The following is a 15,993-nucleotide window of genomic DNA, read 5'->3' as shown; positions in this document are numbered from 1 at the left end:
TTCTACCTACGTCTGAAATCCTCAGTGCATGAATGTATGTCATCATGGCATCCTACGACGTGTTGTCTCACTGTGAATCCTGTCCTACTAGGCTTAGATGAAGTGTTGTGCATGAGTTTAGTCAGTGGCATTCAACTTGGCAGAGTCCCACTTGCAGGCTCAACATCTGTGCGTAAAGGCTGCGCAGTAAGCTTTTCATGCTTAGCACAAGGGGGTGGGAGGGACGAGGTCTCAGACGCACAGCTGCGAGTAGTCAGTATCTGTATCAACTAAAAAGTTTGTTGGTGATGACTCACCGGGAAGCTGTACGGAAATGTAGCTTCGGTTTCGAGCTCATTTTCTATGCGCCAATGTACGGTGGCTCCAGTGCACGAAGTGGCTTCTTCCTTTAACACGTAGCATAGGAAATAATTATGCTATGTGGTATACCATAACAGGCCTTCAACACTAACAAAGAAACAATTTTATTGCTGATGTTTCTCGCAAGTATTCGAAAGAGACAATGTTCATCTCATCTCAAGTGCTCATCTTTCACAGAGGGAGGCCAAAGGCCTAAAATCGGCCGAAGTATACGTTGGCACTGAGGATCATAAATTGGGTTTCCCGTAGCCTTCATATTCCCGCCTTTTTTGAGCGGTTTAGTTTTTGTTCCTTTATTTAGGGCTTCTTTGAAATATTTTGAACAATCCTGCCTTGGTCCAGTCCGAATAGAAGAATTCTTTACTCTCAGATCGTGCCAAGGCTCTTCACCTGAAATTGAGGAATCGCGTCGTGAGAATAATCACGTCACTCGCTGGTGCCATTCATTCTGCATATTTTCATATCTGGGCAATAATTGCAGAGACAGATAACTTCGCCATTACAACAGGTGATCAAGTACACTCCTTCAGCTGTACCGATCTACTTTGTGTTGAAGTTTGGGAGCAGTTCTTATGAGTTGTATAGGTTGTGCCTGAGGTGACGATTGGTTTCCATTTTGGACTCAGGAACCTACGTTTTACCAGCACAGATGTACAACCTATAACTTGACAATGTGAGGGAATGTCAAGTAATGTCTACCAAAATATTTTTGCCCACGAACATGGATCATTGAGTGCTTGTCAGGTAAAAACCAATTATTTTCGTTAGTCAGATCTAATTTGACACACACCCAGTTTCTTTTAATTTGCATTGGCAGAACTGACAACACTCGATGTCTGTGCGCGCATTTGTACATATATTTAGAGCCACTTCCCAACTTTTCAATCAATAAAGAGTACAATGTCTTACAGATGCGTGTCGGGTAGCTCGCTATGAGCAGGATGATAAATGGCATAATATTTTAGTGGATTCTTCATGGTCATTCTCATCACATCAGTTTTATCAGCACAGATGTACAACCTATATCTTAGCGATATGAGAGAATGACAAGTAATGTCGACCTAAATAACTATGCCCCCGAACTTGGATCATTGAATGTTCTTCAGGTAAAAACCAATTATTTTCGTTAGTGAGATCTAATTTGACACACACCCAGTTTCTTTTATTTTGCATTGGCAGAACTGACAACACTCGATGTCTGTGCGCGCATTTGTACATATATTTAGAGCCATTTCCCAACTTTTCAATCAATAAAGAGTACAATGTCTTACAGATGCGTGTCGGGTAGCTCGCTTATGAGCATGATGATAAATGGCATAATATTTTAGTGGATTCTTCATGGTCATTCTCATCACATCACTTTTATGAGCACAGATGTACAACCTATATCTCAGCGATATGAGAGAATGACCAGTAATGTCGACCGAAATAATTATGCCCCCGAACTTGGATCATTGAATGCTCTTCAGGTAAAAAACAATTATTTTTGTTCGTCGTGATCTAATTTGAAACAAACCAAGTTTCTCTTATTTTGCGTTGGCAAAACTGACAACACTTGATGTTATGTCTGTGCATGCATTTGTATATGTATTTATTGCCTCCTTCTAATGTATCGCTTAATAAAAGTACAATGTTTTAGAGATGCGTATCGGGTAGCTCGCTTATGAGCAGGATGGTGAATGGCTACTTTTTTAGTGAATGCTTCATGGTCATCGCCGTACCTTGCATGTGCTGTGCCACGGTGCCAGAGAGAAGATGAGTGGTTTGCAAAGCACTTGATCGTCATCATCGTAACCGTCGTCATCATTGAGTGACGACTAGGGGGGGGAAGCATGGCTTGACTCTAATGATCTTTGTGTCTAAAATAAAAATAGAGCTATTGCGGCGTGGCTGAGGGTCGGGCTGCGCAGCTCCTTTCTATATGATCAATCATGTGCCATCCAAGCCCGTGAGGCGGGTTGGGTACAGGTTCTCCATTCTTCGTGAGTGGTTAAACGAGGCCATAAATTTGCCCGACTTTTAGAAGCTTGCTCCTTATGCTAGGTGATTGTTCATCGCCGTAGCCGCTCCTTTAAAGACGATTACGCTGATCACGATAAATAACAACCGCGTTCCAGAGCACACATGCTCTTTTCTCTATCACGGCACAGCAGATGCAAGGTATGTCCGCTATACACCATGACGATAGATAATAAACACCCGCTTAGTGCTGATAAGCGAGGTACTCGCTATACATCTGTAAGGCTCTCTTTAGTGATTTCAAAAGTGTCCATTACATGGCGCACCGCCACTGAGGTGGCGCTTGCTTGTACGCTACTTGTCATGAACGCCCTGCAAGGCAAGACAGTGCCACGGAGCTTTTGGAATGGAGAAGCAGCGCAGGCTCGCCACCGAGACGGTGCGATGAGAGCCCGCGAGTTGGAAGGGAAGCGGGTTCGTCAACATTAGTCCGCAAGACCGAAGACGTCGATGATGTCACGTTACCCTCTCTGGTGCACTTCATGCACGCGTCCAGCCTGCCTCAGTGGCACTTGTGTAGACATCGACTTCTCGAACTTACAGCTAGATTCTACAATTCAAGATCCCGTGGCCTTGCGCAAAGGCGTTTGAATTGTGATGTGTATAGTGCTGCCAAGGCAGCCGAAACGCGTTTAAAACGTGTTGCCTTGAGGCAGTAAACGTGGCGACCTGCCCTCCTCTCACGTGTCACGTCTTTGTATGATGATGTTTATAAAGACGTACAGACAATTCACGGCTTACCGAATTCAATCTCTGTAGCAAGCTCATTCACTATTATTCATATCATCATCCATTCAATAACCTTTTCTGCTTGGTTCCCCGAACAAGTGTGCCTGGCATGTGCTCTCTCGCTCTGCAAGTTTGCCCAGCTTGGGACGTTATAACTGGTATCGGTTATAGCACTAGTATAGAAAGAAAGTTAGAGAACTAGTATAGAGCGAGAGAAAGTAAGAGTGAAAGAAATAAAAATTAGGAAGAGAGAGAGGGGGCAAAAAAATAAAACAAAAGAAAGGAAATATAGACAAATATTGAAACACGAAGAAAAAGAAAAATATATACAAAAATTATGTTAGCATCTTTGACTACTTATGGCAGTGGTCAATACCTAGCCCACTGAATACCTAGTCGACAGTACATAGCCCACTGATAATATTGAATGCTGCGATAAATACATATAGACCCTACTTGTGATTGCATGTGTGATCACGCGAGCACTTCTTGCATTGGCGTGTGAATTCACGTGTGCCTTGACAAGCAACGGCCAGTAGAGTGTCGACCAGCTCTACCGTGCCCCATTCTTGCTAGGCTTTGTGGAAGCATGATTTTTTTTCTGGCATGTTCTCTTTTTAGTATTTCCAGCAATTTTTAAATTTCGAGAGAAAGATGGGCAACAGTCAATGCCTATGATGCTGTCGCTTTTTCCCAGCCTTTGTTATTTTTGTTCAAGACTATACTTAATAGGCGTACAAATTAAATTCTGGATATTGAATGAAAACTATATAGCAGAGTATTCGCCTCCGCTATTTTCGATAACGTTTATTTTGCTGCTGTACATTGACAAATCTCTTGATGATTTCACACTAATAACAACATCGATTCTAATGTCAGCACTGCAGCCACGCAAATAAAAACACTATCATGATATCATACCAGGGAATGGCAGCGTCACCTTGAAGACACCACAACTTGCATCGACACTCGCGTAGACAAGTTTTTCTGCAATAACTGGCACATTCCCTAGAAAAAGAGAAAAAAAGACAAATGCCGCTTACTACATTTATGTAACTTCGAAATTTTTTTCATGCTAACATGAAATAAACGAGCCAATTTCAGCTTTTCCAAATACGAGAACATATAGCATGGCCATCATTCACTACATTTAGAAAAAAACGTACATACTAACGTATCAGAAACAACTATGAAATTTTCAATGCAAAGGAATACTAGACTGCGCTGTTGCCGCTAGCATAACGTAGGTGCTTGATAGTCAAACGATTTTTTATTGTTCAAGAAGTATACCTTAGGGTCAAACAGGCGACTCCGGATAGTCGCGGCCTCTTTTATGATTTTTACTTAAACAGGCTCAGGGGTGGTACAAGCTCTGTGCCTTAGTGTGTTAGGCAGAGCGATGCCGTGGAGGTCTTAAGATGCCTTTGCCACCTTTAAACAAATGCAGCTGATCCTAAAGAAGTATTTATGTGTGTTATTGATGGCTACCACCTAGCGGAAGCCATTGAATCCACGAGCTGTTTTCATATTGTGGATCCTGAATTTGTATCATTGTGGTGTTCATTACATTGACACTCTAGGTACAATATAGTCACCGTTGGTTTGGGCCTGCGATTCTGTACAAACACCACTTAGATAACACCGCCCATACAGCCATATGTTGGAACTTGTAGCGTGGCCAGTTGTATGACGTGGGATTGATACATGTCACCAAATACAAATACTCGAGATGAAAGAGTACACGAATTTGTTCTTTATATATATCGCGTCTTTTTCTTGGTATGCGCTAGCATGTATTGCTTCGACATCAAATGTTGCTTCCGAAATTGTAAGAGAACGCAAAATGACTATAATTGAAGGTCAACTTAGCTGAAAACACGCCCAGTTGAACACTCTGAACCTAAAATCTTTGCGTCCTCAAGCGCAAGCTACTTTGAAAATGTATCAAGAGGTTCCAAGGAAAACTGCTAACTTTGACTGACTGGGCGTAGTCACTGGCCTTCCTCTGCGCTCCATCTCCACAGGGACCAACAAACTATGCCTACTTCTTCATGTGTTTTGTTATCTATAAAACGTTTTATTTGAAGTCATAGACAGCTTGAAGGTTGCTCCGCCTTCTCTGGCAGCCATGATCGCTTACTCCGACATTAAGTCGTGCTGCGCCAGGTCTTGCACCTTATATAGCATTCAAGTTTGTTGAAATCGAAATATTTTTTGCCTCGATTTAACACATGCAGCTGAAACTTGACAGCTCTGGGCTTCGCCCCCTTATCTTGCGGGTTCCAAATTTACTTCGAAGATGCGACAATGCACGACCGCTAGTCTGATGCCGTTCAAGCTTCAGGTATTAGGTGACTTTGAGATGAAGACAAAAAGCATAAAATGTGAAAATTGAGCGGCGTTCGTTTTTGGTTAACCCCGGTCAGTAGGAACAATACTATACATCATGGCAAAAAGCGCTCCCAATATCCTGTAGGAACTTGAACGCCGTTTATTGACGCATGCTTAAACCAGTTGTTTGCACAAGCATTTGTCCCTTCGTCTGGCTTGCGAATTGTTCATGAAACTGATTAATGGTAAAAGTTTACTGGTAAGGCCTCGAGGGATGCTGATGACTAAACCACAAAGGAACAGTGTATTGATAGCTACGCAATTACGAACACTGATAACCACATAACCAATTGATGTATGTTGTAGCGGTACTTTCGATAACTCTGACAAGCTGCACGGCCAACTCACGTGACCTGACAGTCCTCGTGAACAAGGGTGACCAAACCATGAGCAAATTTTCAGTACATGGTACTCTAATGAGACGATCACTATTTACACTCAAAAGAAGGCTACGTTGAACATCAAGTAGAACGATGGGCACACGATGGTGCCATTGTGAGACGAGTTGACCGTAAAATAATTAAGTTCTAGATACCGTGACTCATAAATCTGCAAATATTAAAAATCAAAGTTAGTGATCGGCTTAGACGTTAGGTTGCGTCATTTGTCCGAGCGTGGTTAGCAGCGGCGGCTTGGTTTTCATAGGAATGATCAGGCGACTTCATGGTAAATAATCAACGAAACTATAGCGTGTATGAAACGTCACTTGAAACCCGCCATTTTAACGAAGCGTAAATGTGCAGGTCTTTTGTGGTGACGTACGTAGCTGGTGACATGGTCGACACACAGGCAGTGCTCTTGTTTGCAGTGTTTCTCATTGGGAGCAAGCTAACGAGAGGTAGCCAAGCGCAGTGGAGAATGGTGACAATGCCACTCAGATGAGGATATGTAACATAATATTGTAGAAAGGTGGATTATGGTGTTCATAGTAAAAAAATTAACATGAAAACACTAAACCTTTTTATATACAAAACATTACCTGCCTGTATATGCGCATAGACACTACAAAACTGCAGATGCAGTAAGATCAAGTCGTTTCTTAAATTACCATAAAGTTATTTACTAAAAGCACATTGAACGGTGAAGATTCTCAGACGTGGAAAAATGAGCCAACAAGTTGCGCAAGGTCGTCGTGTTGGATGTACCAAAATTGATGAATATTAGGCACGAATGCCATTTTCTGGGTCCTAAAATAGTAGAGTAAAGTAAGGAAAATTGTTTAGTGCGAAATAAATATAAGTTGATGTGCTCACCTAGAACGGCAACAAACATCTCATCTCTTCGGTGCTTTAGGAACCATCCCTCTAGGTGCTCTGTTCGTCTATAATGAAAGCGTTGATAAAGCATCTTCGAAATATTAACAAATAATCAAAGTGAACTTACACTTGCTTGTTAATATCGTACGACCTTTTGTACTGAATTGAATATAGGCTGCATTTAGACATAACGTCCACCTGACAGCGCAGCGTTTCTTCCAGCGTTGAATTATAGGTCCATATTGGCTCCGATGTATTAAGAAACTGGAAGGGCAAACAGTAGTCTCAAGTCATTTTTATTTCACTGTACGAGTGCCTCAAAAACTATGATGACCAACGTTGCAGTCATAGTCGTAAATTTATTTTTGGGCGTATAAATCTTCAAAATACGCCATTACTCACGTCCATTCGTGGGAACGTGTAACATGAAAGGTTGCCCCCACAACGGTACTTAGGCTTTCTGTGGCATCGCAAAATAAAAGATGCAAACCTTGTTAATCTGCGACGGACGTTTAGAAGTTTTTAGGGCTTTAGTAACTCGTGGGTGTCTTATAGAGCGTTGTATATAAAATTGTGCACTTTGGTAACTGAGTTGTAGTTGTTGTTTATAGATGGGCAGAAAATCACAGTTCGTGATCAGCCTGAACCACTTGATTTTTGTTCCTTCTGAAAGGCCAATATACTTTAACGCTATGACAGAACGCGACAAGAACGACATTACTTAGATATACAATGAAAGGCTTCTTTCCGGCGAAGCTCCTGCTCCATGGCACCACTGAAAATTCAAGCTTGCTGGGGCAGGTCAACGGCTTTTAATTTGCTGTCATTTTCCCACTCGTAAATTCCCCCGTTCCTCGACCAATTATTTGTTGAGGGTCGGTATGCCGCACAATATAGCGACGAACAGACCCGGTGTGCGATAGTATGTGCTGTGCCCGAGTGTGGGGTCGCAAGACCGAAACATATATTTAACAGTGCTTTCGGGGTGGTCAAATCTATGCTGAAAAAAGAACAGAAGGAGAAGAAGCAAACCACACACCCCTACCGCATACTGCAAACAGTTTATTCTTGTTATTCTGAGTAGAATAAGTCTCACAAGTAGAGCTTAAGCACTCATTGACATTGTCACAGATACATGTGCAGATAAATATGGGACAAGATTCAGTGGATTTTCTGTACAAAAAAAAAATTGTCAGATCCCACGTACGGCGGGAATCGATGATATGCGAAGCACGAATGAGAAATGTCTATATGTCACTTTGACATCGACACAACGTTATGAGGTTGAGGTAAGTGAAGCCATACATGAGTTCCGTGTCATGATGGTCATGGTTGGATGTGCATTTAACCTTCGTAATTTATTCACGTCACGTGATACCAAGTTTAGCATATGTGGAGTTAGCAAAATGGCCGCGCGCACGCTATGGGCGTGGTATGTCGTCATGTTCCTACATGACACGCGTGTTCTACAGTCTGACGCCAGGTGCGACCAGCCTCCGTCAGCGCGGCCCGACGGCAACCAGCGCGATATGCGTCATGCTGCATTTCACACTGATGCGTTACCCAGACAACATTGCGTCTCCCTCTTTTTGTGACGGAGAGATGCCGGATGCGCTGACACGCGCATGCGTCAAAGCAATGCAGCGCGGCGCGCGCCTGCGAGTATGGCAGGACCGGTGCCTGGCGTGGCAACGCCGGCGAGACGCGACGAAATGAACGCCGGCGAGCACGCGCACCGTGTCATGTCGAAATGTATTGGCTCATTGACAATGGCATGTAGTCATGTTCTCACATGACACGCATCTCATGATTATCATGTTTGCACCAGTCACGTACCTTTGCCATCCATTGGGGTCACGTAATACCAAACTTGGCATATGGAAAGCTAGCGAACGACCACGAGCGCATAATCAGTGTGGAATGTATTCATGTTGTTACATGACACGCACGTCGTGATTATCATGTTTGGATGTGTCATTTACCTATGTCGTCCGTTCGCGTCACGTAATACCGAGTTCGATACATGTTAAAGTAACGAAACGGTCGCGAGCGCATCATCAGCGTAACATGTAGTGATGTTGTTACATGACACGCATCTCATGTTTGTCATGTTTGCACCAGTCACATACTTTCGTCATTTATTCACGTACTGTAATACCAAATTTTGTATATGTGACGCCTGCGAAACAGCCGCGAGCGCATCATGAGCGTGACATGTAGTCCTGTTGGTACATGACACACAAGTCATGATTTTTATGTTAGGGTCTGTCTCTTATTCTTATGTTCGCCATGCAATCATGCCATACCATACCAGTTTCGCAAGATGCCATGTGAACGAGACCACCGCAAGAGCTGCAGGACCATAAAAAATAGGTCATGACATTCATGACATACATGTCATGATTTTCATGTTATGACTAGTCAAGCATGTTCTTCATAGAGGCATGGTATTTCATATGAAGTTTAGTATTGATACCATTATGGAAACGGCCAGAGAGCTATAGATAGATAGATAGATAGATAGATAGATAGATAGATAGATAGATAGATAGATAGATAGATAGATAGATAGATAGATAGATAGATAGATACGCTCAAGTTACCGAAGTGTTCTAAGAAATGCTTCATTTAGGGTGTAAACACGCTACCGTCAGGTAAGATATGAACTAACTCGTATATCATAAATTCCAGTGAATGTGATGCACGACACAACACCTCTTGAAACCACCTAGGCGGATAAAACAACCCACAATACCATAATGTGTGATTACATGTTTAGATTTCTGCATTACTTGAATGCTAGTACAACAATAACCCTAAATAAAAAGCTGGCTGCCCGCGTTCATGACGTGTAGCTCTTTCATCGCGTGTGTTGTTCTTTTTCTGCGAGTTTTACCCACACCCAAAGTTCGAACTTACTAGCCCACAATAACGACCGACTATTTCATTCTTTTGTTTCCATTGCTCGCTGCTTCGTCCTCAATTTAAGCTGAACCCTTTTTGTAAGTCTCCAGGTTTCTGCTCCGTAGCTAACTACCGGCAAGATACAGCTGTTATATACCTCCTCTTGAGGGATAGTGGCAATCTACCTGTCATAATTTGAGAGTGCTTCCCGAATGTACTCCACCCCATTCTTATTCTTCTAGTTACTTCAATCTCGTGGTTAGGCTCTGCGGTTATTGCCTGCCCTATGTAGACATAGTCTTTTACAACTTCAAGTGCACTATTACCTATCTCGAAGCGCTGCTCCTTTCCGAGGTTGTTGTACATTACTTTCGTTTTCTGCAGATTAATTTTAGGACCCACTTTTCTGCTCTCCTTGTTTAACTCCATAATAATGAGTTGCAATTCGTCCCCTGAGTTACTCAGCAATGCAATGTCATCGGCGAAGCACAGGTTACTAAGGTATTCTCCATTAACTCTTATCCTTAACTGTTCCCATTCTAGGCTTCAGAAAATCTCCTGTAAGCACGCGGTAATAGCATTGGGGAGATTATGTCCCCCTGCCTTACACTCTTTTTGATTGGTATTCTGTTGCTTTCTTTATGAAGTACTATGGTAGCAGTTGATCCCCTGTAGATTCCTTCCCGGATGTTTGTATATACTTCATCGACACCCTGATTCCGCAGTGTCTGCATGACAGCTGATATTTCTACTGAATCAAACGCCTTCTCGTAATCTATGAAGGCTATGTATAGTGGTTGGTTATACTCTGAGCATTTCTCTATTACCTTATTGATAGTATGAATGTGGTCAATTGTTGAGTAGCCTGTTCGAAATCCTGCTTGTTCCATTGGCTGATTGAATTCTAATGTTTTCTTTACTCTGTTAGCAATTACCTTTGTAAATAGCTTGTATACTACAGAGAGCAAGCTGATCGGCCTGTAATTCTTGAAGTTCTTGTCATCTCCTTTCTTAAGTATTAAGATGATGTTAGCGTTCTTCCAAGACTCTGGTACCCTTCCCGTCAGAAGACACCTCGTAAACAGGGTGGCTAGTTTTTCTAACACAATCTGTCCTCCATCTTTCAGCAGATCTGATGTTAACTGATTCTCACCAGCAGCTTTGCCTCTTTGCATGCTCTCCAAAGCTTTTCTGATTTCTTCTATCATTACTGTTGGGGTATCATCTGGGTTACTGCTAGTTCTTATAGTATTAAATTGTGGTTGTCCCGGCTACTGTACAGATCTCTGTAACACTCTTCCGCTATTTTAACTATCCTTTTTATATTGGTAGTTATTTTGCCTTCTTTGTCCCTTAGTGCATACATCCGATTTTAGCCTATCCCAAGTTTTCTCTTCACTGCTTTCATGCTTCCTCCGTTTTTCAGAGCACGTTCAATTCTCTCCATATTATACCTTCTTACATCAAATACCTTAAGCCTATTATTACACTTCGAAAGCTCTGCCAGTTCTATTTTGACTGTTGTACTTGAAACTTTCATGCTTTGACGCTTCCTAATTAGGTTCTTCGTTTCCTAAGAAAGCTTGCCAGTGTCCTGTCTAACTACCCTGCCTCCAACTTCCACTGCACACTCCGTAATGATACTCTTTACATTATCATTCATTGTATCTATGCTAAGCTCGGTTTCCTCACTAAGAGGCGAATACCTCTTCTGAAGCGTGACTCTGAATTCCTGTACTTTCCCTCTCAGTGCTAGCCCATTCATTGGCTTCTTGCGTATCAGTTTCTGTCGATCTTCCCTCTAGTCTAGGCGAATTAGAGACCGTACCATTCTATGGTCACTACATCGTACCTTGCCAACCACTTCCACTTCCTGCACGATGCCTGGGTGTGCAATCATTATAAAGTCTATTTCGTTCTTATTTTCGCCATTAGGGCTCCTCCATGTCCACTTGCGGTTTCCTCGTTTTCGGTAGAAGGTATTCAAAATCCGTAAATTTTTGCGTTCTGCGAATTTTACTAGTAGCTCTCCTCCGGCGTTTCTAGTACCGATGCCATAATCTCCTACTGCCTGGTCTCCAGACTGCTTCTTCCCTACCTTTGCATTAAAGTCTCCCATCAGTATTGTATACTGTGTTTTTACCTTACTCATTGCCGATTCCACGTCTTCATAGAAGCTTCATAGAAGCTTCATAGAAGCGTCATCATGGCTGGATGTAGGTTCTTAAGGAACCTTAAGAGGCAAGAGGAGGGCAGAGTGGATTAGGGAACAAACGGGGGTTGAGGATATCATAGCTGAAATGAAGAAGAAGAAATGGACATGGGCCTGGCATGTAGCGCATAGACAGGATAACTGCTGGTCGTTAAGGGTAACTAACTGGATTCCTAGAGACGACAAGCGGGTTATTGGGAGACAAAAGGTTAGGTGGGCAGACGAGATTAAGAAGTTTGCAGGTATAGATTGGCAGCAGCAAGCACAGGACCCGTTTAACTGGCGGAACACGGGAGAGGCCTTTGTCCTGCAGTGGACGTAGTCAGGCGGATGATGATGATGATAATGATGATTTCATTATTGCATACTTCGGGAAATCTGTCGTTGAATATGTGAAGTCCTCCTTCTGTATTTTGTGTGAGCCTCTCACCTTTCGATTGTTGCGCTAATGATGAAATGATCTTTTGTTCGCCGTCCGAATAACTGAGTTCCAAGAACGTCTTTTGGTGTGTGCCTGGTACCAGAAGCGCATCTCGTGGAACGTTCACCGTAGTTTGGTCTCTCAAGCCTCTAATGAAAAGTTTAGCCCGAATGTTGCCTTTCATATTCGTATTTACTGTACTCTAGAAGTTACCGCGACCGGCCTGAGGACTTGGCTACAACACGGAATGAACGGAGATGGTAGAACTTACCCAAGGAAGAGATGGCCGGTGCACTGAGAGTATGTTCGTATGCATAACTCGATTGTCTCCAGCTTTCAGTGTACTTTATTATCTATATCCACCATCATATACCTGCTGGATTATAGCAGTTTGGCATAATAGCATTGCAAAGACTGTCGAGCCAAAAATAACTCAATCTTCGAAGATCTCAATCATGAAGACGGCCATCAAGCAGACAGGGCTGTTTTACCACCATACCATAAGCTGCACTTTCACGCATCCCAGTTCAAAGGCAAGAGTGAACTGATGTTTAGTATTACTACAACCAGATGGTAGTACTAACGCCAAACAATGTTTAAATATGTGCACAGTAGTGTAATTTTTATTTACTGGGCATAAGGAAAGATTGCACAGATATGCTTCACAGCAGAGTTCTAAAAGCGAAAGTAATTACAATAATTGACTTGAGAATCCTTATAGTACATCCGTTCTTCGTATATCGTATCTTACAGTGTACATTTTCCAAATCACACTTTAGCTGCGCTTGAGTAATCGCCTTCAGTCCCTGTGACTGCAGCTCTATGGGATTTGTATTTTCATATTCACGCACATTTCGCAAATATTTGCTTCATTCTTTATTGCAAAGGGAATAGATAAACGGAGCACCTCAAAATAATAATAAGGCTCTAAATATTTTATTGAAAATTTTTGAAAAAGTGGCTCCTGTTGTCAAAGTCACAATGACAGGCATTCGAATTTCAGCTGATGACTTCAGTCTTATTTGTGTTTGGCGCTGCGAAAGAGGCAAACTTTTGGTGGCACTTTGTACCAGTAGTAGTATTAAGGTGAAAAAACAGTAGTAAAAGAAGTAAGTCTTTGGAGTGGAGAGGCCTTGGTCTAACTAATAACCTCTCGAGCTGACACCTTTTACCTTCCTGTTTGTGGTCTTGCTTGTGTAAACGGAAATGCAGTATGTGCTTTTCAGATTTTCCTAACGTTGTCGAAGATATTTCCACGTATATGTGTATATTCTCATAATCTCCTATGCGGAGCTTTCACTTGTGTGTAAATCGCCTCCCCAGTTACTAGACCAAAATGACACAATCTCCGCTTGCAACCACTAAATCACTTGCCATACCTTGAATCGAGCTCCTACATTCCCTCAGATTAAATGCTCCACTACAACATTTTGACTGGAATGTTTTACTATATTATGTATTGCCCATAGTATTACATTTCGCGTAATTTATGAGTTCATTAGGATAAAAAGTTTAGCTTCCACCTTGCGTTTTGTGACAAACTGCGAAGAAAAGTGCACATTATTTGTCCTCAAACCACAATGAACGCATGGATAGACACTAATTCGGTAGGATTTGCTGCCAAGAATATTGCACTAAATTGTTGAGATGGCCGTTATTGTACAAACACGTGCGTCATTTCCTGCGATCTAATGCGCCAGGTTAGCAGACGTAGAATAAGTCTCTGTTGAGCGATGAAAGCGTACGCTTCTAATGGTACACGAATTCCACAAGCCCCGTATATTCAATTCAAGTCGATGTTAGGTAATGCCAGATTGTCAAAATTATCTTCGAGTCCACGCCTACAGGGTGCCTTCTAATAATACTTTGTTTCAGCGTATCAAATCTAAGCCCCTGAAACAATAAAATTGGCTTTGCTCACTCGACCAAAAAAGATTCCCACTTGAAAATAGAAAGTCTGTGTATTATTTAGGTTTAGTGTAAAATGCCGCATCAAACATATAAAAAAAACACACGCGGGCTTGATATGTCTCACACGATGCTTACGTGTAAACGATTAGGTGCAAAAATGAAATTCTATAAACAATGGCCACGCTAAAAAACTGACGTGGCAATTTCTCATACATCTGAGCAAAGACTTCAAGCTGAAAACAATGTACTCATTATGTAGGATTAGCGAATCGAATGACTGCTTACATACATCAGGTATGGCTATACACAACCCTTATTTCAAAGGAAGGCATTCCATGCAACTCCCTGCATTTAAGATCATTTAATGTGTGGGGCATGCAAACGGCACTTTTTTTATATTACTGTAGTACACGTCAATATGTTCAGGACGTAAGTTCGAGCAATACAAACCGGCCGTTACTATGCAAGTTTGTAACAAAAATGGGAGTTTAAAACTGTGAATAAAAACTCTTTCTATAGCTTTTTTAAGAGATGTTGCATTCTCTACCACAAATATGTACACTTCTGCAAAGATGGCTGCACAAGATATAAAACTGTAGACAGCAATTAACCCAGAATTCATATGTACTGTAAGATTTCTGGAACCAACATCTCATGTGGAAAGTTATTAGAATATGTAAACTACTTCACCAGAGTGTAGCTACTGCTAAAGAAATGCCAGTGTGCTCTGTCCTTAAAATTTTCAATATAAATCTACTCATTTTCACTGACAGTGTTTACATTCCTCCTTTTAACATACTACGCCTTAGCCTCAAACCACCGAATTGAAAAACTTTCGTTACCTTTCTGATGTCTCGAGATCTGGGAATGCGCGATTTTTGACGAAATCCTTTTGAAGTTTCGGATAATAATGGAAATAAAAATAAAATGGCTACTGATAAAACGTAGGACTGCATAGTTACCGTGAAAATGTTCGAAAAATAGAGGCAACGAAATGCTGTGCTTTATATTACTACTGAGCTTGCAAAAGACCGTACAACTTGACAAGAAAATAGAGTGCTGTAGTTTTAGGGGCCTACAATGCTACATTGTTCGCCTGCCTAAAACATAGTCCTTCGTTATTAGAGCACGTATGCAGACACATTCCTAAGGGTACATTCGAATATAACCAAGACTGCTCGTGTATTCGAGTTTTGACGAAGTTTTCTTCACACAGCCAATTTCTAGCTTCCTGGTTAGCTCAATTAGTAAAGTAACTACCCCGGAAACGCGTTGGTTTGGTTTTTGAAAATAGAACTTAAGGAAATCTTTTGGCAAGAAGAAGCTTTTCTTTCTCAGAAATATATACGGATTTCCTTGTGTCTTTGTTCTACAAAGGGTGGTTGTCTAGTTTGCATTTCTTAACTCTTCTGCCTCTTCGCGGGTTTTAGCAGAACTCATTTCCACTATTGAGATCAATTGCGTCATGCTTAGAATACACTGAAGGACTGTAACTGAAGTGCATTTTCTTATGTTTTAAAGGAAATTCGAAAACGACAGACCTTGTTTTTTATGAAAAGGTAGATTATACACAGCGATTGTTTTTTGCACTACCAAAAGAAAGCTGCAAAAACCACGTGTGCTCGTGCAGTTCCGTATTCCAGCGCTATCATTCATGTAGCGAGAAGACAAACGTGCGCCGAGCATCCGCCTATAGGGAACCACAATGCTCTCTGACGCTTCCCGCCATTAATAAATTCTTACGCGCGTGACGCAGATTCCTAGAATAGCCACTCGTTTTACCATGGCCT

At 41.8% G+C, this 15,993-nt stretch overlaps 1 protein-coding gene across 1 annotated transcript; it reads right to left on the bottom strand.

Annotated features, from left to right (window-relative positions):
- Nucleotides 1–446: 446 nt before the first annotated feature.
- Nucleotides 447–15,196, bottom strand: LOC119167399 (uncharacterized). The gene is made up of 5 exons (XM_037418873.2): nucleotides 15,046–15,196; nucleotides 6,883–7,019; nucleotides 6,753–6,820; nucleotides 4,030–4,116; nucleotides 447–750 (listed from the first exon to the last, which is right to left on the bottom strand). The coding sequence occupies exons 1-5, from the start codon at nucleotides 15,157–15,159 to the stop codon at nucleotides 512–514; spliced, it is 645 nt and encodes a 214-aa protein (XP_037274770.2). The 5' UTR covers nucleotides 15,160–15,196; the 3' UTR covers nucleotides 447–511.
- Nucleotides 15,197–15,993: the final 797 nt, after the last annotated feature.

This window comes from Rhipicephalus microplus, chromosome 6 (assembly GCF_043290135.1).
Source record: "Rhipicephalus microplus isolate Deutch F79 chromosome 6, USDA_Rmic, whole genome shotgun sequence".
Classification (NCBI taxonomy): Eukaryota; Metazoa; Arthropoda; class Arachnida; order Ixodida; family Ixodidae; genus Rhipicephalus; species Rhipicephalus microplus.
The sequence above is the reverse complement of the archived record's forward strand: the minus strand, read 5'-3'. Positions and strand labels throughout refer to the sequence as shown.